The sequence below is a fragment of the Perissodus microlepis genome, chromosome 4 (genome assembly GCF_051167445.1).
Source record: "Perissodus microlepis isolate ML-2025 ecotype Zambia chromosome 4, ASM5116744v1, whole genome shotgun sequence".
Classification (NCBI taxonomy): Eukaryota; Metazoa; Chordata; class Actinopteri; order Cichliformes; family Cichlidae; genus Perissodus; species Perissodus microlepis.
This window is the reverse complement of record NC_140464.1, coordinates 2,342,124-2,366,082: the sequence shown is the minus strand read 5'-3', so window position 1 is coordinate 2,366,082 and position 23,959 is coordinate 2,342,124. Positions and strand designations below refer to the sequence as shown.

At 41.5% G+C, this 23,959-nt stretch overlaps 2 protein-coding genes and 1 pseudogene across 3 annotated transcripts; 2 read left to right on the top strand and 1 right to left on the bottom strand.

Moving 5' to 3' along the window:
* Positions 1-408: 408 nt before the first annotated feature.
* On the top strand, positions 409-6,492 carry LOC146387998 (uncharacterized). The gene is made up of 3 exons (XM_084925067.1): positions 409-516; positions 818-1,200; positions 3,235-6,492. Exons 2-3 carry the CDS (start codon positions 1,005-1,007, stop codon positions 4,731-4,733), a joined length of 1,695 nt encoding a protein of 564 aa, XP_084781193.1. The 5' UTR covers positions 409-516; positions 818-1,004; the 3' UTR covers positions 4,734-6,492.
* A 2,430-nt stretch (positions 6,493-8,922) lies between these two features.
* Positions 8,923-14,304, top strand: LOC146387997 (dynein axonemal light chain 1-like). The gene is made up of 8 exons (XM_084925066.1): positions 8,923-8,998; positions 9,429-9,467; positions 10,060-10,169; positions 10,357-10,412; positions 10,498-10,553; positions 11,146-11,272; positions 12,868-13,008; positions 13,088-14,304. The coding sequence occupies exons 1-8, from the start codon at positions 8,996-8,998 to the stop codon at positions 13,135-13,137; spliced, it is 582 nt and encodes a 193-aa protein (XP_084781192.1). The 5' UTR covers positions 8,923-8,995; the 3' UTR covers positions 13,138-14,304.
* Positions 14,305-15,594: 1,290 nt separating this feature from the next.
* Positions 15,595-21,943, bottom strand: LOC146387996 (uncharacterized; annotated as a pseudogene). The gene is made up of 4 exons (XR_014800015.1): positions 21,742-21,943; positions 21,105-21,565; positions 16,192-16,210; positions 15,595-16,142 (listed from the first exon to the last, which is right to left on the bottom strand). The product of XR_014800015.1 is annotated as an uncharacterized LOC146387996 (transcript).
* Positions 21,944-23,959: the final 2,016 nt, after the last annotated feature.

The window sequence follows — 23,959 nt, the reverse complement described above, 5'->3', positions numbered from 1 at the left end:
AAGTCTGTGGTCTAAAAAGCAAGTACAATCTTCCAAAATCTAGTATTTACTTTTTGGGTTAATTCAAATGTGTTTTTCATACAGGGATCTACTTTTTAATTTAGTTTTAGTTCACTAAGTGGTGTGTGTATGTATATATATATATATATATATATATATATATATATATATATATATATATATATGCATTAGAGCAGGGAGGGCAACTCCAGGCCTCGAGGGCCGGTGTTCTGCAGGTCTTAGATCTCACCCTGGGTCAACACACCTGAATCAAATGATTAGTTCGTTACCAGGCCTCTGGAGAACTTCAAGACATGTTGAGGAGCTAATTTAGCCATTTAATTCAGCTGTGTTTGATCAAGGACACATCTAAAACCTGCAGGACACGGCCCTCGAGGCCTGGAGTTCCCCCACGCCTGCATTAGCGAGAGCGAGAGGGAGCGACCAGCGCCAGTCCTGTTAGACTAAAAACGAATAAAGAGGCACGCACTTGAAAACTCCTCGAATCACCTCCTGGTAAAACACTGCCACCTGGTTTCACTTGCAGCTAAAACATGTAGAGGGTAATTACAAAAAGTACCTGTAAAGGAGGAAGATTACCTTTTAAAATAGGTTATATAACCTGATTTAAAGGGTAATCTTGGTTCCTACCTGCTGATGTTCATGTTAGGAATGCTTTGGAGTTTTTAAAGCTCTGATGTGTGTCAGAAAGAAGTGAGCTCCCTGTTCTGTCATTTTGGTGTTTATCATAAAAACAAACTTAATTTACCTGTGCACAATCCAACTAAAACCTGCTTTTATGCAATAATCTCAACAGCTATCAACTTGAAGCTCTTATTTTGAAAAGAAGCCCAGCTAACCGGAATTCTTCCTGTCAGACGAACATAGGCGCCATCTTGACAGTAGTCCTTTAGCACATTGTGCTGCTGTTTTCTCTTCAGAAATCAGCGTCTGAAAACAGAAAGCTCTTGTTTCCACGTCTCTGGCTCTTCGGGCTCTCGGTCATGTCCAGCATCCAGCTGCTCAGAGTGCTCGTTAACGAGCGGCTGGCCGCGGCCGCCGACGACATCTTGGAGGCGGTGAAGAAGACCATCGCGGGCTATGAGGAGGAGATCCTGCTGTCCAAACGGGAGATCCGCCGCCAGCGACGGATGCTGCAGAGAGAGTCCAGATCAGAGATGTACGCCGGCAAACACTCAGGTCTGTGAGCTGCCGGCGTGTCTTCAGCCCTTCAGGTTGTCCGCTAACAGGCCGCACTGGAAACAGGCCCATCTGGGGCAGCATGTCTGCCCAGTGGTACCCCATTCAAAAATCTGCAGATTTAACGTTTCCCATTTAAAAGCAAAGGTCCCAACCTCAATAAAAACACATTCCTTAATTTCAGTATGCTTTTGAATTCGGCATAAGAGTTATTGACAAAGCTGCCTCACACTCTGAGCAATAGAAACTTTAAACGATTGAAAGGTGACCGTCAGGGCGCCGAACTTTTCGAAATAAACCGTTTCCGCCTCTGAATTCAAAGATGTTCACCTGACAAAGTCTGGAAACCTATTTCTGACTAGCGTGACTTGCTTTGTTATTCAATAAACTGCTTTAAGTTTAGATTGACAAACTTTCTTTGGCCTCATTTCAACAGTTCAAAAGACAGTGTTTGCTCATTAAATTCTATCTATCTATCTATCTATCTATCTATCTATCTATCTATCTATCTATATATATATATTTGTTTGTTACCCAAGCATGACATTTAAGTCTGACAAGTGATTCACCAAGCTCCTCTACAGTCTGAGAAAAATGAACTTTTACGGGCTGGTTTTCATGAAGAGACTGCTGCTGGGACACCAAACTCCGCAGACACATTTAGTAAGACAATTTTATTTCTCCACATGCAAATATTACAGTGATCTGCACAAGTCTTGAGCAACGCCAATGTTCTTTGTATTGAAACATTTCCAAGCAGAGTCTGTGTAGGTTCTCAGTCAGGGAGTGAAGGTCTCACAGTGGTTTTACCTGAAACCTCTGCTAAAAATGACCCACGCTTTTGTCCACACCTTGACTCATATGATGAGGCACGTGATTAATAAAGAACACACTTAAGGGACAACTCCCACTAGGCCTTAAATACCTGGGCCTCTCCACCATTTGGTTTTAGAACTGAAGAAACTTCTTGCATGAGCGGTGAAACGTCTTCAACAAACTTAAACAAGTTCAGTCGCTTTCTATCCAAGCTCCTTAGAATGTGCAAGTGGTGTTCAGGAATAGCTCTGCAGGGTTCTTGAAGGACATTCAAAGATCTTCCTTGGATATTTCTGACTTTCGTTCTGTTTTCTGTCGGGATGATCCCATACTGTGTCAGTTATGTTGAGGTCCGGGCTCTGGGGAGGCCGATCCGTGACTGATCGTAACTGTAGAGCTTCTTGAGGCAACTGTTGTTGTGATTTGGCGCCATATAAATAGAAGTGAATTAAGCTAAACTTAAAACTACCAAGTGTAACTTAACTTTAAGTTAGGGCTTAAAAGCTGAATATTAATACAAAGAGAGAGAACTTCAACAGTCAGACAATCCCCTGTGAGGTGATCTTGGCAAGGATGGGAAGGAAGAAATCCCTTTTAACAGGAAGCGACCTCCAGCACTACCAGGATAAGGGGGGGAGACAGCATAGAGAGGTGAAACACACTCTATAAGAGAGATCTAAAACCTAAGCACTCATGTGGTCTAGTGTATTATTGTGAAGTTTGAAGACGATCCATAGAAAACTGGGTAATATGAAGTTTTTACTGATTTTCACATTTGGTGCGACTTTGACCAAATATGCACCAAAACTAAATCAGCTTGAGCTGTTATTGGTATCAACAATCACACAAAGTTAGAAAATGATATGTTGAAACTCTGGATGCTAGATTACTAACAGACAGACAAACAGACCTGATTACAGACTCCTCCCCTCCAGGGGGCGGGGACTATGCATAACAAATATTAGGGGAAATCTCTTCATTCTTCCTGTCTGGAAGACAAAATATCAGTTGTCTGATTTTTATTTGTTTGTTTTAAATGTCAGTCTTGAAACATTGATGAACACTTTTGTTTATCTGTCAAATTTGCAGATCAGAATAAAATGTAGCCCTCAGTCAGTTATTTGTGGTGGTATCTGGAGTATAGTTTGTATCATGGCTCTTGATGACATCACTGTTTTCTGAAAGTTTTAACTTTTTTTTTTTTCTCTCTCTCTGCAGACCAGCCGCAGCTCGCGCTGACTGTCTGGGACGAGGACTTCCCTGAGGATCAGCAGCAGGCAGAGGAGCAGTGTGAGCTGGAGTGGAGCCCCAGTCAAGACTTGGAGAATGAAGAATCTCTACAGACGGACAAGAACCAGGAGGACGAGGAGCAGCCACAGCACCCGCTTCAGGAGCTGAGGGAGGAGGAAGAGCAGGCGCTGCAAGAGGTTGAAGGGGAGGAGGATAGCGCCATCGGGTTCATCTTCAAGCATCAGCCCAGCTCTCCGAGCACTAAAGGAGGCAGTGGCGATCCTCTACCCAGCACGTCCACAGAACAGGAGCAGGCGCAGGAGGAAGTGACTGTGGAAGACAATGACGAGGCCTCCTCCAGCTCCTCGACTGTCAACAGCGATGACGAGTGGAGGGCCAGCGTGGATTCTCAGAGCGATGACAGCGACAGAAGCCGCGAGTGGAAGCCGAAGAAGAAGAAGGGGCCTCGTGTACCGATGGCGCCGACACTGCACCTGGCCAAAAAACTCAAATCCAGAATCTGCTGTAAAGTGTGCGGGAAAGGCTTCCACGCCAACATCTCTTTGGTGAACCACATGGAGATTCACCCCAAGGACGTCTGTGGCGTGTGCGGGGAACGTTTCGACAGCGAGGAGAGCTTTCACAGTCACGTGAAAACTCACGTGAAAGCGGAGATCTGCAGCGTCTGCGGGAAGTGTTTCGGGACCTCGAGCAACCTGGAGACGCACATGAGGATTCACACAGGGGAGAAACCGTTCCTGTGCAGCGAGTGCGGGAAATCCTTCAACTGCCGTCACAACATGGTGCGACACATCAGGATACACACGGGGGAAAAACCGTACACCTGCACCATCTGTGGGAAATGCTTCAATGACTACTCGACTCTGAAGCGCCACCTGCTGGTTCATATCCGCAAGAAAACCCGCAATCCAGAAAACTCATCGGTTAACGATGACGGCGACAAGGGGCTCAAGACATCGCAGTCAAAAAAGTCCCGGGCTATATGCGAAGTATGCGGGAAAATGTTCCACTCCGTGGTTTCTCTGGTGAATCACGCCAAAAGTCACGCCACAGATGTCTGCGGCGTGTGCGGGATGAATTTTGATTCTGAGGAAAACTTGAAAAGTCACCTGAAGACTCACAAAAGCGGGAAGGTCTGCGAAGTGTGCGGTAAGTGTTTCGACGGGCACGGAAACCTGGAGATGCACATGAGGATTCACACCGGGGAGAAACCGTTTCTGTGCAATGAGTGCGGGAAATCCTTCAACTGCAGACACAACATGTTGCGGCATATCAGGACGCACACGGGGGAAAAACCGTTTCTGTGCAACGTCTGCGGCCGAGGCTTCAGCGACCAAACGAGCCTGAAGCAGCACAGCAGCACGCACACGGGAGTCAAACCGTACCGCTGCGAGGTCTGCGGGAAAGGCTTCCACCGAAAGACGTACGTGAGACTGCACATGAAGAGCCACACGTCTGGGAAGTGACTGCTGTGTAAATAAAGATTTTGAAAATGAAGATGTTTTTGAATTTTATTGTGAAAAACTGACAGAATTTATATCGTCTTCATGCATCATTGGTCCTGAATATAATGTTGGAAGGAAAATATCCAAAGGTGGCTTATTGTTCCAAAAATAAGGCGGCTGTGGCTCCAAACGTTTCAGTAATATTGAGCTCGGCGTGACTCACAGTGAAGGTAAAGACTAAAGGACGACCCACATTGCACCAAAGAAAGGCAGAGAACACATTTCTGACTAGTCCGATGTTTCTAAGGGACAATTTGAATTATTAGACTTTTTTTAAATCTCCAGCACAGCTTTGTTTTCTTTTTAATCACTTAAAACCCAAAATGTAAAATAATATTAAGTGCCAGAAAATTAAGAGTTTTTGAAAACGGGCAGTCTTTGAACCATTTGACAAATTTCTTTATAAAAATAATTACATTTTATTTCCATATATGACTTTTAATTTGTATCATATTTGTTACATCTGGGGGAAAAAAATCACACTGATGATGTAGAAGTCTCAAAAACATCAAATATAATACACTAGGCAGTGAGGGGTTAAAGCCATATTTGGTTATAGCAGCCATAATAGATTCATCAGATTCATATTTCTATTGACTCCACTAGAGTAGCTCCTAGAGTCTAAGAGAGAGAGAGAGGGGGAAATGTTTTCTTTATCTCATCCTGCGTTTGCAGCCCTTTAGTCCCCTCAGCTCCTGTCTCATTAAGTCCCCACTTGATTCTGATTGGCCATCTTCCAGAAGCTTCCCGAGGGGCAACACTCCGTTTTTGGTTTTTGTTGGTGCTTTCTTCTTAGGAGACGTCAGATTTAATGGAAGCTTGTTTATGACACTGAAAAAACAAATTTACCACCCAAAATTCTGCATGACGCACCTGAAACTTCCCAGAAAGCTGATTTTCTTCTGGACGAAGTGTTTTCATCGTGAGAACCGAGCTCACAGCTCACTGTCAGCTGAGACTGAAGAGGTCACTTGGATGAAATGCTTCTTCCCAATGAACACAATCAACTTTGAGATTGTTTTTACCTGGATGATTTGGCGTGCATCAAAACGCGTCTCACACGTCTGAGAAAATAACTTGAAATTTTGAATTAGGTGTAAATGGCAGTGTCAAAGAAGTTAATGTTTTCGTTTGTTTGTTTTTCAGGGAGGAAACAAAGTTTAAAAATCAAATCCAGCTTTTTAGTTTACACACCAAAGAAGAAATTCTGGTAGTTACGTTGAACAGCCCCCATAACATGTTTAACGCTTTGTTTCATTAAATGCTTTTCTGTCATTATTCCAACTTCACCCACATATAGGTCGAGCATCAAACACTAACATCCTGCTATAACGGTATCGCAGAATATAACAAAAGTTTGCTCTCGGACTTTTTATCCTATTACACGGGCGGCCTCGTGGTCTAACTTTGTACTTCAAGCCCCAAACAAATGACAACAATGTAACGTTTTGTTGTTTAGTACACATGCAGGCGGTTACATGATGTAAATCTGTGTACTTCATATGCGGTCACATCGTGCCTCTGACGGACTGATAATGTGCAGCAGTTTGGAGTCACGACTTCAGATATACAGTTAATGTCGAGCTGCTAACTCGAGTTGGTCAAAGCTGTTTGCTGAGAGATGCCTTCTGTATTTTGATGGAGACTAATTTTTAGATTTTGTTGGGTTTTTTTTTAATCTTTTGCTCAAATTTTCTTAATAAACTCTGAGTCAACTTTGGTTGTTTCTTTGCTTACTTCTCCACAGTGCACAGATGACCAAAGAACTACAGCGAGTTTAAGAAAATGTGATTAAAACCAGTATTTTTGTTTAAATTGGGCTTTATAGAATTATGCTGGCATGTAGTTCGCACTTTTGCCTCACAGCAAGCAGACCCTGGGTGGAGCAGGAGGTGGGGTGCATCTTGACCCTGGACTGGATAAGTGGAAGACGATGGATGGAGAATTACAGGGGTCTTCTTTATTCTGCTCAGCTTGGCTGGTTAGCTTTTAGCAAAAGGGATACATTTCAAAGAACAACAAAGACATCTTCACAAGATACTGTGATCTTATCTTGTATTTGAATATATATAATAAAGGTAATAATAATTAATGTTACACTCACAGCAGTAACAACTGACCATTTAGTTGTGAATTATTGGGTCAGTAAAACATCATCATCCTCTGTTTTTTTTCACAGTTTACATTGTGTGATGCATTATTCTTCTTATTATTATTATTAAAATTAATTTTATTATCATAAGATAATGTCACAGAAAGAAGACCAGTATACTTTCCAGTGAAATAGACTCTCATCTTTCAATGAAAGCATTTAAATATATGAAATAAAGGTGGCTTTACCAAATAAAAATCATTTGCATTAAAATCAGGCCATAGCACTACTAAGCTAGGCTAGTTAGCGTTTAGCAGTACTGAATAAATAACTTATAACACATATATAACATATAAATAAACATTAACACACTTAGCTAAACTCTCTTTTGTATATGTTTTTTTAAAGCAATTACTGCTACTTCATTAAGCTAGCCTGATTAACCTTTAAGCAGTTAAACATGTTTGTAGGTTCTTAAGCAAACTGTGTAATATTGTGTGTTATCATAGTAATACTGCAGTTATATTTTATGCCAGTCTTTTGGAATAAAAGGAATATGTACACACCTATACAGGTATTTTGGTAAGCTTTGGGTTTTGGCATCTTGAATCCCTGAAAATGAAGCATTTGAAAAACTGCTAGAGAGAAGAGTCTAACAAACTGTTTTATTTTGATCTGGATGGACAGATTTTGCAAATTAAATTTGACAAAAAAAAAAAAATCCTACGTACATGCAGATGTGGCTCTAGTGTTTTTTTAGAGAACTGCTCAATTTTTCAGATTTCTGCCTGTTGATGAGACGATGATGACACAGAGTCCAAACAATGGGAACAACAATAGAAATCAAAGCAGTGAAGCAAAAGCGCACAAACTTCATCACTGATGACTCATGTGTCACATTTGACTCGTTGTTCTGGTAGATTTGAGAAGCCGAGGTTTAAAAACAATGTTTATGTGTCATCAGTTAATTCAGCCGCTTCCTTTTTAACTTCATGCATCTTTAGTTGATTTGTCATCTCCACTTCCAATGCTCGTCTCATCAGGCTGAAACATGATTCTTTGTTTTCTGTTTTCTACAGTCAGGACTGCAGGTCCTGTGAAGGAGGTAAAAACACAAACCTTACAGGTGCCTTTTAATCCTGCAAGAGTTTGATTCAAATAAGACTGATTACAGGTAACGTGGGTCTCTTTAATCGATATCCTTGTTGTCTTGTCAACTGTTTATTTTTTAAAAAGCATTTCAGAAATCCATGATTGAAGGTTTTCTAGTGTGTTTTATATTTTATATGATTTTACTGCATTGGCAGTGCATTAGTGTCATCGTCTGAAAAATGAAGCTGTTAGCAATCAGATGCTTCCCAGATGACACTGCATGGTTGATCAAAATGAACTTTTCTGTGTTCAGAATTCCATCAGTTTTGGAAAGATCTCCAACACCACCCACTACAATTTAGCTCTAAACCACGACAGACACTCCACTGTGTTGGATGGATGTAGACCCTCACTGTTATACCTCTCTCCTCCTCCGTATATACTGACAAATTGTACCAAACATTTCCCTCTTTCCCTTCCTTCATGGATCAGCTGAAGGTCCAGATGCAATTCTCATGTCGTTTGTCAGGATCTGGATTTTTTTCCTGTTTCTTAAGGGCATGGCTTTCATATGCTGTTCTTCTGTTGTAGATAGTTTGTTATAGGCCTGACACTATCTTTTTCCTTTACTTGTCTAGCTTACCCAATTTTTTTAAGAACATGCTGCACACCAACTGAGATAACCCACGTTTTTGGCTCTGGGATTTACCTTTTTGAAGCAAAAATACTATTTATACCTGTAAAACTGTTATCTTTGGCATTTTTTATAAGTTCAACTAAAGAAATGGAAACAAATGAACTGTCCTTTTATGCTAGAGTGATTTATATTATCACTATTAGTACTATTACTACTACAGTCTTGAATGGTATAATCTTGAATAACAATCCTTTGCTTTTATCAGGTCAACAATGACTTGTAGCAGATTAATTTTATTTCTTTCTAGTTAAATTTTACCTCTAATACGGGTCAAGTACAGTGCGCATGTGCAGCCGGTCCCCGACAGTACCATAGCAACAGCAGCGGACATCAGACGCGAACATGGTGAGTGTTTGTGTTTTCGGTTGGTTTTGGAGCTTTTTGCTGTTTTGAGCTGCTGTTTGAGTGATGGTACCTCTAAAAACTGATAGAAGCTCGGAGTCATCTCATGTCTGAGCGCTTTACCGGCCGGAAACACGAAGCAGCGCCACATCCGCCGGCTAACACGGGCTAACTTTAATTAGCTCCTTAGCTCGTTAAGTAGCCGGAAAACAGCAGCAGAGTCCTGAAGGAGAAGCTGGAGTAATCTCTGCTTCGGCTGTGTGTGAAGAGTCAGCATCAAGCCCAACATTAAAAATCTGTAGTGAACTATTATTATTATTATTGATATTAAGATGGTTCTTATTGTTATGTTAGCCCAAACCAGAGTGTTTGTGTTATCATCACACTTTAACTCAGACATGTTTCTGATTGGTCTAAATGTTGATGTTTCCAGGCAAAAGCAATGACTGTGAAAGACGCGCTGGCCAAATGGGTGAGACACACACACACACACACACACACACACACACTCAGCCAATCAATCAATCAATCATAATACAGTGGACTCGGCTGTAAATCAAACAAAACATCACATAAAACACATGGAAAAATAATTTATTTTAGAAAGACAGCAGTGGGCTGTACTCTGAAACAGGCTTTGAGACTTATTCAGAAAACTTTGGCTTTATATCACCATGGTTACCAGTGCTGCAGACCTTAACCTGCTTCCCAGCAGCTCTAGTCCAAGATCAAGCATGAAATCACTGCCTATCAGACCAATCAGAGCTCTGAAAAATAATGTCAACATTCTGAGCTCAGAAGGCAGATAGTCCAAAGATTTAAAGGTCTTTATGAGCATTATTCTTTTCTGTCCACCTGAAGCTCATCACTGATTCACGTGCCAAGATATTTACACTGCTACACAAAATAGTTTACCACCACAGAAGAGACAGTCATAGGATTCATCTTGAATTCCACAATCAGCTCTGCAGATTCAGACACCTTAATGTCCAAGAACGACACCACCCAGACTCACACATTGGCTGCCACAGTGTGTACATGTATGTGACTGTGTGTGTGTGCAGGAGGAGAAGTCAGGCGAGAAACGGAGCGAGGCAAAAGCCGTCAAGCTGTACGGTCAGATTCCTCCTATAGAGAAGATGGACGCATCGCTCTCCACGCTAACAAACTGCGAGTGAGTCGTGCAGACGGGGCGCCGTCTCATAAAGTCAGAAGTACTTCACTTGTTCATGTTAAACTGTGTGGGTCAGCAGAACAGGAGGACACCCAGAAACAGCCTTAAAAACAGTAGCAGTGGCAGGTTTGGGCCAAACACTCATCCTTCAAATCCATCACGTGTTGTTGTGTCTCTTTCTTTACAGGAAACTGTCTCTGTCCACAAACTGCATCGAGAAGATAACAAACCTCAACGGCCTGAGTGAGTGCTGACTACACACACACACACACACACTCTGACCACAGATGGAAACGTGTTGTTGTAATGGGATGTTTGGTCCTTCCAGAGAACCTGAAGATTTTGTCTTTAGGAAGGAACAACATCAAGTCACTCGCAGGGCTGGTGAGTCACACGGGACACTGAGGCGTCCTGGGGGCGTGGGTGAGACAAATAATGCACGGCCACAAGTTAAGACACATGATGACTGAATTGTTGGGTCTAAAGTTTCCAAGCACTTTAGATTTGACAAAACACGAGCACCCATGCAAAATGTTCTCCTTTATCTTTTCATACCTGTGTCATAAAAATAATATTACCACCAGAAACTCTGTGTTTATCCCGACATTATTAACATGACAGCATCAGCATGTTGACCTGAAACCTACGACACAGGTTCAACAGATCCAGGATGTCTGTCTGTTATCTGGCTTCACTTAACCCAACATCATCATCAACAACCTGGCAAGAGGTCACATGAAGAATAAGATAACGAGATGATTCTTCATCACATATTTGGAAAATGCTTTTGTTACATTCATAATCATAACAATAAAACTAAAAGTAATAATAATAACCAAGGTTTTTTTTTTATTCCAGGTCTGGTTGTGTGCTGAATTTTAGTTTCATGTATCTGGATCCATTTTTTGTGTGAATTATTTTACATTGATTCTGTGTGTGCATGCGTATATGTGTGTGTGTGTGTGTGTGTGAGCAGGAGGCTGTAGGTGACACACTGGAGGAGTTGTGGATCTCTTATAACCAGATAGAGAAGCTGAAGGGAATCCAGTGCCTGAAGAACCTGAAAGTCCTCTACATGTCCAACAACCTGGTCAAAGACTGGGGTAAGCGGGGGTTAGAGCAGGTGTGGTGATGCTCGCTCAATAATAAGAACACAAAAACATCCCGCGGTCCTTTTTCCTTCATCGCTGTGACGGGTTCATGGTGCTGATGTAAAGTTGCCGTTGCTGCGCCTTTAGCCAGCTACAAAAGACTAGCAAGCGTGAATAGAGTAATATTTCTATAAGTGTCAGGTGATTTCAAATGCAGCTTTTCAAACACCTCGACAATAATCACACACAAACACTTTGTCTGCAGTTTGTCTGAGAGATAAATGAACAGTTGCTTTGTTTTCCAGGGAGAGAAAAAATGTCAGTGTGTGAGATGGATGGAGGAAGATGAAAGAGGACAGGAGAGGCACATAAGAGACTATTTTTACACTAAGGACTGCTAGATCTTACATGTAATGGCCTCATTCATTTTAGTTTAGTTTATAAATCAAACGAGAAACATTATGTTTCTCTGAATTGTGTTTTTGTTAAATTTCTTGCAAAACAAACTAGTTTTACTGATTTTCTGGATGAACACACCAGCCAGTTTAGTGCAGACCGAACTGGTTAGTTTGCAGTGATGTGATGAAGTTTACAGGAATCAGAATCAGCTTACTTTATTAATCGATAGGGAAATTATGTGGGTTACAGTTTCTTAGGCATGGTAACATGAACAAAAACAGGCTAGACTATTTAACAATACAACATGTTAAGATATAAGGAATAACACAATATATACAAATCCCCAAATAATAGATATCCAGGGTTGGCAGATGTGATTATAAACAAATATCACGAAAATTGACAGCAACATTACCGAGTAAGAGAGCGTGTGGGAAAAGGATGTAACTATTGCAGTGTTCACAGTGTATTAGATGGAGGAGTTGTACAGGGAGATGGTCACAGGCAGGAATGATTTTAATTTTGGTGATCTCAGTCTTGCACTGTGGTGAATTATTGTTACATCAGTTTATATTTAAGGTGGTGCTGATTAGGTTCACTGACTGAAATCTGCCTTTCGTACAAGCTGTGTAGTGTTTATAGCGTCCAGAGGCTTTCACAGCAGCAAAACAAATCAAAATACTCATTTCATAGTATTCGAGCATTACTCATGAAGTAAAACTTCTATCATTTTCCCTCTGTGAAACACCCGGAGCATGGCACATTGCTGTGCAATTGCATTAAAGCTCTATCGTATTATTAATAACACAGTGTTTGGTACCCATCGAGCTCCAGGCCTTCCTGTTTGCTCACCGGCAGGCTGATCTGATTCTGGACCCTCCCTCGGTCAGACAGCCTCCTCCTCCTCCTCCATGCTGGACTGCAGCTGGTGATGACAGTCGTGGTCCTTTAAAGTGGGATTTATAATCGAGCAGAGCGCTATCAGCTGTAGGACAACATGGAGGACAGTCGGCTGAGATTTACTCAAGTCCGTGTTTTAAGATTTACTAACGTATCTATAGAGCGTCGGTGCCCCTGCTGTCTGTCCTACTGTGAAAGTTTTCTTTAGGTGAAATAAGTTTTTATTTTTCTTGAATCCAGCGTTGTTTTTTTAACTTGTTGATTTGTGAAGTTGCTGTGGTGAATGTTGTGTTTTGTGTGCGTTGCAGGAGAGTTTGTGAGGCTGGCGGAGCTGCCGTGCCTCGTGGACCTCGTGTTTGTCGGAAATCCTCTGGAGGAGAAACACTCGGCCGAGGGGACGTGGATGGACGAGGCCACGAAGAGACTCCCTAATCTGAAGAAACTGGACGGTACGAGTGTTTCAGAGCAGGAACGGATCATAGTGCCGAGCTGCAGCCCGCAACTGATCTCTTCTTCTGCATTATTCAGGAACTCCGGTCATCAAGCAGGAAGTGGATGAAGGAGAAGGAGAGAGCTGAGAGGCGTGAGCCCTGCGTTCCCTCAGTCTTCCTCTTTTTTTGAGTTTTCTGTGGTTTGTTACGGTGCTTTCTTTTATATGAACCATTTTTTAATGACAGCACAGACTTTGTTGTAGATCAACAAGCACAAGAATGTTTGTTTTAGAGTTTTTAAAGCTAATTTCCTAAAAGCTGTTTACAGCCTTTTACTGACCGACTGGGATTTTAAAGCTAATTGTTGTTAACTGTGACGGTACAAGAGCATCAAATCCTCCGTGTTCTCAGACTGTTAGCATCACACCAGGTGTTTCTGGCTGTAAATACTGAACTCTGTATTCCCTCTGTTCACATCACACTGGACTAAAACCAACTTTATAAAGTAGACACTACATCAGACAAGGAAAACTGCTCAGCAGTGGTGTCAGCAGCTGTTTGAGTAATAATAGAAGAAGACTAAACACTGGAAGAGTCACTAATGGTTAAATAGTTAACGCCACTTTTTAACGAGTGCTGCTCCCTACAGAGCCTACCTCCCACCTCCGAGGCTGAAAAATGGAGCTGTAGTTCCTCTAATGTCCACCAGAGGCTGTCTCCAAACGTGCCGCCTGCCTTTCATTGGTTACTGTATGTGACCTGTAAATGACCCCTTTAGTGCCTGAGCTTAACCACTTCTGACACTGCCACCCCTACAACCCACTAACGTTGAGGTCGTAGGTCTAAAAACGACTCACGGGGTTGATCGTGCATCAGAGGATGTCGATGTGGGAGTGTGAGGCTGGGCCAGGTGAGGCTCCGCCCACTGGCTCTGGAGTGAGCAACCTCTCAAATGTGTCAGTCATAATCCAGCCAATAGTGGCGTCCTGCTGTGCACTGATATCAGCTGACCTCTTAGAAGTTGAGCTTCTGATGGGAAACAAAGGGAATATCTCTGTTTACGCTCTGCTGCCTCAGATCAGCCTCCTCTGCTCGGTGTGTGTCACTCGCTGTGTGTCACTCGCTGTGTGTCACTCGCTGTGTGTCCACCGCAGAGGCTGCAAAGCTTCACCAGACAAATCTGAAGAAGAAGGTGTTTCCTGCTCGTTTATCCACCACTGTCTCTGTAACCTCATGTGTTTTAAGTTTTAAGTTATTTCATGTTTGTACATTATTATGGTCCTTGGAATGATTTAATAAATATTGTTGATGTAACATGTCTTTACTCACAGCAGACAACAAACCTACGCCCAGAACATACCCAGTGCCCTGCACCAGCCGGTTAGTGGTGCTGTTTTATTGTTTCTGACTGCATCGTGAGCTCCTCTTCTCTTCAGCCGTGATCAAAGTTACACAGACCGTTCACTGGCAAACTGACAGCTTTAGGTTTAATGTGTGATTTAACTCATTTGGACTTCAACTTCAGCTCCAACATGCAGAAATGCTCAGGCTGCGGTGCATCTGTGGAAGGTGTTTTATATGAATCCAATCAAATCACGAGAGGCTGTCACAGAAGCAAAAACACATAGAAATACTAATTTCGTAGTATTCGAGCATTACTCACAAAGCATACAGGCACTGAGGCAAATAATGCAACGATTATGAAGTGCAAAGCTGGATTTATGAAGTCAGCACAGAGACTTGGGGCCGTGAAACCACCTCACAGATGCTGATCGCTGACTACCTCTTCATTTCGCGCTCTTATGAGCAGCTGTGTGTTTCGGGGTGAGTCACAGCCTGCAAAACTGGCATCAAAAAGGCATCTAACTGTTAATAACACTGGCAGCTACACCCACTTTATAAACAAGGTTGCATGAGGTGAAAGTTTATCCACCACAGATCAAACTGCAGGTGCTGCCAGCGTCCACATGCAACTGAAGTCAGGGATGCATTTAAACTGTGAGGTGTGGTCCATGTTCAAAAGCAGACGTGTTTACAGATATTTAAACAGCCGCACATGCAGGATGGACGAAGCGCCTCCCATCAGAAGTCTCATGAACACTGCTCAGCTTTGAAGTCACCGATGAAGTCGTCTGCTACATAAGGCTGCTTCTTTGTCTTTGGAAGATTATTATTGTTACTCAACACAGACACTAAAGTGTGAGCACAGTGTGACCTGATGTAACTTGACGTCCTTGAAAAGCCACAGTGTAAGACTGGCTTGGATGGTATCAGTGAAAAACAGTGTTTCATTTGTTTCTGTAGCTCAAGGACGAAGCTGCAGAATGTCTGGCAAAAGAATGTGTTATACAAAGTTAACATATGTCCACTAAGACAAGAGAAAGTGTCTTTCTCAGCCTGAAAATCAGCTGTAATTCATTGTGCTGACACCGTGTTTCTGATTTTTAGAGCCAAATGTTTTAAAGACGTCTTAATTTAAAAGTAGAAAATTACAGGTTGCCCAGACCTTCATGTCTTTAAGACATACCTGTAGTTTCACCTGGCTTCATATATAACTGGTTCTACTGTATATAAAAATCGTGTTGAACACACACAGAGAGCAGCTCACTTTAATGACACGTTTATTCTTCGGTTACAGTGACACGGTTACAGAAGAACACGTCATTTATTTTATCCAAATATATAAAAATACATTTGAACGTACAAAATAATCAGAACCTGCTCCTGAGTTTACCTATAGCCCCACGCGCTGCCTCCAGCGCCCTGGACAGGTGTTGGTTTGATGGTGCCGATGATCGAGATTCGATTCGGGTCCCAGACACAATTCTCCTCCAGGCCGCTCTTCACCATCCCACAGTTGGGCGGCACCCAGGCGGTGTCGTAGCTATTGTATTGCCAGGTCTTCTGAAGTGGGTGGTTCTGATAGTTGATGACGATCACCCTTCCCACGTTGACAATAACTTTAATGACAACTCTGTCATACTCAGGGTGACCAATGGGATAACGGCTTGCTTTCTCCAGGTCTCTGCTGAGGTAGACCCCCGGACCGAGCATCCCGTCCAAAGACTGGCGAAAACCCGTCATCAGGATTCTTTTAGCACTCGCACTGGTGGTGCCGTGGTACATGACGTAGGTGTTATCGTCTCTTGGCCCTTCACAATCCACTCGTATTACCCCTGGAGGCAGGAAGTCATCTTCAGCCCACTGGAAGTACATTTTTCTGATTCGGATGTTGGTGTGATTGTCTCTGCAGGAAATCATGAGAACATCACAGCATTAAGAACAAGAAGCCTGAACTTTAAAATAGAGAGTTAGTTATGTTAAATGGGGAGTAATTATAAGAAATCAGGTGATTTAAATTATTTTTACAGTATTTATAACTCATTATAAAATAACAGTGGTTAATCCTAAATACTTTCCAATCCAGGCAGGTGTTGTGCTTCGTTGTGTTGCGTCATATCTGACGATATGAGATACATTTAATCTTTTTTTTTGTTATCGCTCAAATTGGGAATTATCACTTCATTATCAAAGTGGACATGGAGTGCTCTGCTGGGTGCTGGGTGGCTCTTGGGTGCCTGGGCTCCTGTTTCTGGCTCATGCCGCTCTCTCTCTCTCACAAACACTCACAAGAAGTGAGTTTTTGCACATGTCGAGGAGCGTGTCAGGCTACATTTCACTGTGTGTTATACTTGTATAACTATGCATGTGACAAATAAAGAACCTTGAACCTTGAACCTTGAACAAGAAGACTGTTGATTTATGTATCTGTGCATTTTCATGCTTTTGTGTTTCAGGTGCTGTATGTTTGTTTTTTCTCACAGGTGCAGCAGCTGGTGATACATCGTGCATTTCTATTTGTGCTCTGTCATGTTCTTATTTTCTCCCCTCTTCCCCCCTTTTTATTTCCTCAGATCTTTAAAAAGCAAACCGTATTTGGCACAACAGTGTGTTCAGATTATAATTCTGACTGCAAAAGCTGACAGACAGGATAAAGTAAAAACAAACAAAAGATAAACTTGCTGTGCCAAAGATGAGTGTCTGGCCTCAGAGGTCAGCGGCTCTTACTTACTTAATTTGACTGTTCTTAATGGAAAAATGAATATTTGAAGAAAAAGAAAAATGTAATAGAATAAGTTTGAATTGGCTCACTGTCCATGTAGCTGTGAAAGCCTGATGACGATGTTCTGTTTAATGTTCACGTTTATTTCACGAATCATCACCTCACTGAAAAGTTGTTTTGCAATAAGTAGAATTTCAAACTCAGGTTTTCTGAATCACATTTTCCTGCAGCTTCTCGCTGGACTTTCACACAGTTGAAAAGTTCATCATTAAGTCCTGATAAAATTGGCATAAATCTGCTTTTATCAGTCGGAAAGTTCACAGCTGAGTGTAAATATGTCCTCATTCACACAGTACTGACGACGTTTACTTTGAACATTCAGACTTTTTAAGGAAAAAAGAAGAAAAGTGTGTTTGCTGAGTCCACGTACCTCTCTGCAGGCTGGTCCAAAAATGGAGTCTGTGTCTCACTTTGCTTCTTTTAACGACCTTTTCAGGAGGAAATACCACAAACAGACATCCTCCTTTCAGTTTCGTTTCACGTGCTGTTAAGTCCTTCACTTTAGGTTATAGGCAGTATGTACTGGAGTACTTAGTGTGAGTTAGGTTTCACTCCTGCCATCCAGCAGCACACAGATCAGGGACATTTTGGCAGAACAGGAATTTTGGTACTTTCCAGTTTTTCTCCATGAAACATTTAAGGTTTTAAAGGAAATTGGTCTATTTTTTATTTATAATTTTATGCTCTTGCAGCAGGTTATCAAAAGACTCAAAAGGAAACAGGAAATTCCAGTCCACTCATTTTCCTGCTGTATTTGCAAAAGTTTCCATTGTCCTGCTGCAGACTGACTTACGTTTGCACAACATAAACCAGCTTACAGGGATACAGCTGACATATTTCCCATTATCAGTGTGACTCTAAGGATCAACACCATCACATTGATGTCCTTCTGTAGTGATGAGGGCTTGTGTGCAGAGACATCGACGTTGATCTCTTTGTGTTGTTTTATACGTCTCTTTTATCTTCCTGCAGTTAATTTGTTCATCGTTGTGTTGCTTTGTATCTCCTTGTGGTCACTGAGCATCTTTTTAAAACTATATTTTTTCATTGTTTTGTGTGCACAGACATGTAAAAGGTGACCTAACACAGACTATGAGCACAGTTTGTGTCATTCTTCTGTCTGTTTGATACCATTGTGTATTTCCCGACAGTCATTTTTCCCTCTTTGTTTTTTTAGTGTCGATATTTTTACATCTTTGCGTGTTTTTAAAATTTTGTACCTTTGCGGTTGTGATATTTTCTTTCTTTTTGTACATCTTTGGTCCTTTTGAATCTAACTGGTGTCACTTTATTGCTTTATTGTAATAACTGGAAACCCTGGTCAGTGGTCATTTTATTGTCCCCAATGGGAAATTGATTTGCAGCATGTCTACTCATCAAACAACATTTAAGAAAAACAAACAGAACAGCCCAAGTTTTATCAAGAGCTACAAGAAAGTGCCGTGTGTGACAGTGTTGGCAACAACAGTTATGGTTTAGTGTTGTTAAGCACGATAATAGCAGCAGGTATAAAGACACTATGTCTCGTGGTTTTCTCTGCAGGCACTTCACACCGATGACCTGAAGGAAGCAGCTGAAAATCTCTAAAGAGAGGGTTTGTTTTAAACTTAACATGACAGAGGTCGCCTTCCTCAGCACCTGCCTGTTATAAAAGTCCAAAAGCTGGACCTGAGACCTCCCTGAAGTCTGACCAGCCATTTTAACCAGGTTACCCAGTCCGGTCTTATTGGTCAGTGTCATGGTCCCTGTGTCTACATTTTATTTTTTGAGTATGTCTCCTGATTAAGAACACTGAGTAATGCCTGCTGTCATATTCAGGGGGCGCTGTGGCTCCACAGTAATCACTGCCACATGGATAAACTTGTTAATCACTTACAGGCTCTTTATGAATCTACTCATTAATATTATGTTATTTATTTATTCTATGTTTACACAGAATAAATCAGAAATACGTCTGATCGCATCCACACAGCAGCTGTTTCACTTTCAGCACATTCAGCAGGAAATAAAATAATGGATGCTCCGTTAATTCAATTCAATTCAATTTTATTTATATAGCGCCAAATCACAACAAAAGTCGCCTCAAGGCGCTTCATAGATACAGAGAAAAACCCAACAATCATATGACCCCCTATCAGCAAGCACTTTGGCGACAGTGGGAAGGAAAAACTCCCTTTTAACAGGAAGAAACCTCCGACAGAACCAGGCTCAGGGAGGGGCGGGGCCATCTGCTGTGATTGGTTGGGGTGAGAGAAGGAAGACAGGATAAAGACATGCTGTGGAAGAGAGACAGAGGTTAATAACAGATATGATTCAATGCAGAGAGGTCTGTTAATACATAGTGAGTGAGAAAGGTGACTGGAAAGGAAAAACTCAATGCATCTTGGGAATCCCCCGGCAGCCTACGTCTATTGCAGCATAACTAAGGGAGGATTCAGGGTCACCTGGTCCAGCCCTAACTATATGCTTTAGCAAAAAGGAAAGTTTGAAGCCTAATCTTAAAAGTAGAGATAGTGTTATAGTGCCAAGTCTCAGCTTTAATCTTATCAGAGTTAAATAATCCTGAATTTAAAGTCTGAGTGCTTCTCAAATCCTGCCAAAGATGTTTTTCACAGGTCTTTCATATGCATCCAGGATTTCTCTGACTCTTCTGATGATATTATGTACTGCACATGATGACATATTTAAAGTATTCACAGTTTTAGATTGAGGAGGATTATTTTAAAAACAGCTCTGCAACTTGCAGACACTTTTTGTTCCTTGTGGAGATTGATGAACCCCTGCACATATTTACTTCTACGAATCTTTATGAGATGAAGGACAGCCTCCTCCCATAGGCAAAATCTGCTGTTAAATGACAGCCAATCAAAACTGCCTGAGGAGACTGCTGGTGGCATCCAGCTCTACTAAGAGCAGCGAGCATAAAGGGAGTGACTTTTTTTAAGTGTTCTATCAGCTCATCAAACATCAGCAAACACACAAACTGTTTACTGTTTGTGTGCAGTTTGTCTCACAGTGTGTGTGAAGAAGAGGGGTTAGATTTAAAGGTATGGACTGCACTTGATAAAGTGCAGATTTAAAGCTTACATGTAATGTCATCATATTAATCACACTGGATTTGTATATGATGTGTTTTGAAAAATTCAGATTTTTATATCTTGTCCTGTGAAACAAACTAAGCTATACTGACTTTGTATTATTCAAATGTTGCATGAAAATACAGAGCAGTTTTGTGCAGGACAAACAGGTTAGTTTGCTTTAATGTTGAGAATTCAAAGTAAAACACTGTGTTGTGCTGGTGCACAGTGGCTCTGGTGCTCATGGTCAGATTTAGGTTACTTCAAGTGTAGCGCAGAAGAATTTGCATTTAAGCTGATGATGATTAATTCACTGAATTCCAACTTTATACCAACTGCATACTGTATATATACACAGTATAAAGCATGGTGTCAGTGCAATTTCAATAAAGGAGTTTCATTCTAACCAATGCCCCCTGGTGGCCACGTTTTTTTTTTAATGAACCAGGAAATCTGCTCCTTAGATCCAACTCTCAGCTTCTTATATCAGTCATGTTGCTGGCCGGTTGCAAACTGTGGCTCTTGTAGTTTCTCTTTAGCACCATTTATTTTTCTAGGCCTTTGTTTCCTCCATCCCAGTTGTTTTTAGCTTTGTTGTTGTCATCAAATTCCAACAATTTCTTTTTATTAAACAGTAAAATGTCTCAGTTTAGACATCTGATGTGTTTTCGGTGTTTTTTATGCATACAAATATGGAATAATTAATTATTTACATATGAATATTGCAATGAACACAATAGTAAAGTCATTTCTATGGCACGTTTATTTTTCAGGTTACACTGACATGGTTACAAAAATATGTCAATTTATGATTTTTTATTCAAATATATAAAAATACATTTGAACATACAAAATAATCAGAACCTGCTCTGAGTTTACTTGTAACCACATGCGCTGCCTCCAGCGCCCTGGACAGGTTTTGGTTCAATGGTGTCAATGATTGTGATTCGATTCGGGTCCCAGACGCAATTCTCCTCCAGGCCGCTCTTCACCATCCCACAGTTGGACGGCACCCAGGCGGTGTCGTATCCGTGGTCATGCCAGGTCTTCTGAAGTGGGTGGTTCTGACGATCGATGGCTTTAACCTTTCCCACTTTGACCTTAACCTTAATGACAACCTTGTCATGCACAGGATGATCAATGGGATAGCGACTCGCTTTATCCAGGTCTCTGCTGAGGTAGACCCCTGGACCGAGCATCCCATCCGAAGACTGGTGAAAACCTGACTTCAGGATCAATCGTGCCGTGGTACATGACGTAGGTTCTACCATCTCTTGGTCCTTCACGGTCCATTCGAACCACGCCTGGAGGCAAAAAGTCATCTTCAGCCCACTGGAAGCTCATTTTTCAGATCCAGATGTTGGTGTCAGTGTCCCTGTAGAAAAAATATGTTACTGACATCAGTGAAAATAAGACAAAACAGATAAGATTAGCTATAAAATTAAGAATTTATTAGTCAGGAAGTTCACAGCGGAGTCTAAATATGTCCTCAAACACACAGAACTGACAAGATTCACTGTAAACATTCAGACTTTGTTTGAGTCCACGTACCTCTCTGCAGGTTGGTCCAAGAATGGAGTCCGTGCCTCACTTCTTTTAACAGTTGACGTCCTTCTTTCAGTTTTGTTTCATGTGCTGTTGCTCGTCCTTGTCTTTAGGTTACAGATAATATGTACTAGGTGTGGTCAGTGTGTGAGTTCGGTTTCACTCCTGCCACCCAGCAACACACAGATCAGGTGTTTTCAGCCAGAATGAAACGTTTGGCACTTTCCAATTTTCCTCCATAAAAGTTTTGTGATATTAAAGGAAATTTGTCTCCTTAATATTTATAATTTTATGCTCTTGTTCAGATGCAGATGAGTTATATAACAGAAACACGTAACAGGAAATTCCCGTCCAGTCAGATTCCTGCTGTATTTGCAAATGTTTCCAGTGTTCTGCTGCAGACTGACTTTCGTTTTGGACCAATGAAAGTTTACGGGAATTTGGCTGATATATTTCCCATATAGCGAGCTCCTGCTGTGGCTCTAAGGCTCCTGCTAACTTTGCATTTATGTAAAGCTGCAGATGCTGAAAATGACAGCCTGAATCTATTATTACACTAAATTGGCTTCTCTCAAAATATAAAAGAGCCCATCAGTGTCTTTAGTCACACATTTGTTCCGACAGATAGCATAGAAACTCAACATTAAACAGTCTTCTTTTGTCTTATCATTACTTAAATTTACTATAATGGATTATACAGCTGTGGGGTATACAGTTCATTACAGCAGACGTCTTTCTGAAAGTGCTGTAACTAATAACCCTTTCCCACTACTACCTACTCGAGTCGGCTCTGCACACCTCGACTCATTTTTGGGGGTTTCTATTAGGTGGTGGTGCCTGGTACCTACTGTTAGTACCTACTCGGCTGGGGATCCAGGTGATACGAAAATGTGACGTCACCAGACGGCATGTCACCGATTGGCTAGTCAGTGGTGTCACTCGATGAGTCTTGAGAGCTTCTCCTTTACAAAAATCTAAACCGCCATTTTGAACCTGGCAACAAGGGAAATGTGTACAGAAAAAAACAACACTGTGGCCCCTGAGTCTGACAAAAAGGCCCAGACTGAGCAGCAGGTTTACCATCACCTCAACGTGCTGTTGTGTTGTGGCGTTCATGTCGCACAGAAATTACATCAACATGACCGGAACCGAGTTAAGTCAAGTTGAGCCAAGTAGGTACTAGTGAAAAAGAGCTAAAGTTTAATTCAGATCAAACTGAGGTTATTGTACTCGGCCCTGAAAATCTTAGAAATATGGTATCTAACCAGATTCTTGCTCTGGATGGCATTACCTTGGCCTCCAGTAACGCTGTGAGGAACCTTGGAGTCATTTTTGACCAGGACATGTCCTTCAACGCACATATTAAACAAATATGTAAGACTGCTTTCTTCCATTTGTGCAACATCTCTAAAGTTAGAAATATCCTGTCTCAGAGTGACGCTGAAAAACTAGTTCATGCATTTATTACTTCCAGGCTGGACGACTGCAATTCATTATTATCAGGAAGTCCAAAAAACTCCCTGAAAAGCCTTCAGCTAATCCAAAATGCTGCAGCAAGAGTCCTGACAGGGACTAGAAAGAGAGAGCAGATTTCTCATGTATTGGCTTCCCTTCATTGGCTGCTCCTCACATACAACCTGATGTATCAATCTCACCTGATGAATTACGTAATCAACTAAAAAAATGCTCTAAGTTCCCTTCAAGGTGGTCTAGGTGAGGAAGACCAATGTAACCTGGAACAAAGAAAGGGTGGAAAGGGAATAAATAACTCACCTGTGTTTCACTCTGCTCTGTTTAAAAAGAAACATCCTTCTTTCAGTTTTGTTTCACGTGTTGTTGTTAAGTCACTTTAGGACCACACCCAGTAAATATTGTCTATAGCCAAGCGAGGGACTTAACAACAGCACGTGAAACAAAACTGAAAGAAGGATGTCTCAGAGTGGTTTGAAATGAAGTTTATTAAAGTGGAATTCAAAAATGGATTTACAAGTGCAGAATTTATTCTACAAATTATTATTTAAGCACAAAATTCTTTATTTTGATGCGCATGGCTCTTGACTCCATAGTCAGTGTGTGAATTAGGCTTCACTCCTGCCACACAGCAACACACAGAGCAGGTGTTTTCAGGCAGAATGAGACTTTTGGTATTTACCATTGTACCTCCATAAAATATTTAGAACAAACAGAGGGTGGAAGGGAATAAATAACTCACCTTTGTGTTTGT

What these genes read in the sequence shown, in the direction of transcription:
- LOC146387998 (XM_084925067.1), top strand. Translation starts at nt 1,005, where the DNA reads ATGTCCAGCATCCAGCTGCTCAGAGTGCTCGTTAACGAGCGGCTGGCC. An exon ending in GTACGCCGGCAAACACTCAG is followed by an intron (nt 1,201 to 3,234) that starts GTCTGTGAGCTG and finishes CTCTCTCTGCAG; the next exon opens with ACCAGCCGCAGCTCGCGCTG.
- LOC146387997 (XM_084925066.1), top strand. An exon ending in AAGACGCGCTGGCCAAATGG is followed by an intron (nt 9,468 to 10,059) that starts GTGAGACACACA and finishes GTGTGTGTGCAG; the next exon opens with GAGGAGAAGTCAGGCGAGAA. An exon ending in TAATCTGAAGAAACTGGACG is followed by an intron (nt 13,009 to 13,087) that starts GTACGAGTGTTT and finishes TGCATTATTCAG; the next exon opens with GAACTCCGGTCATCAAGCAG.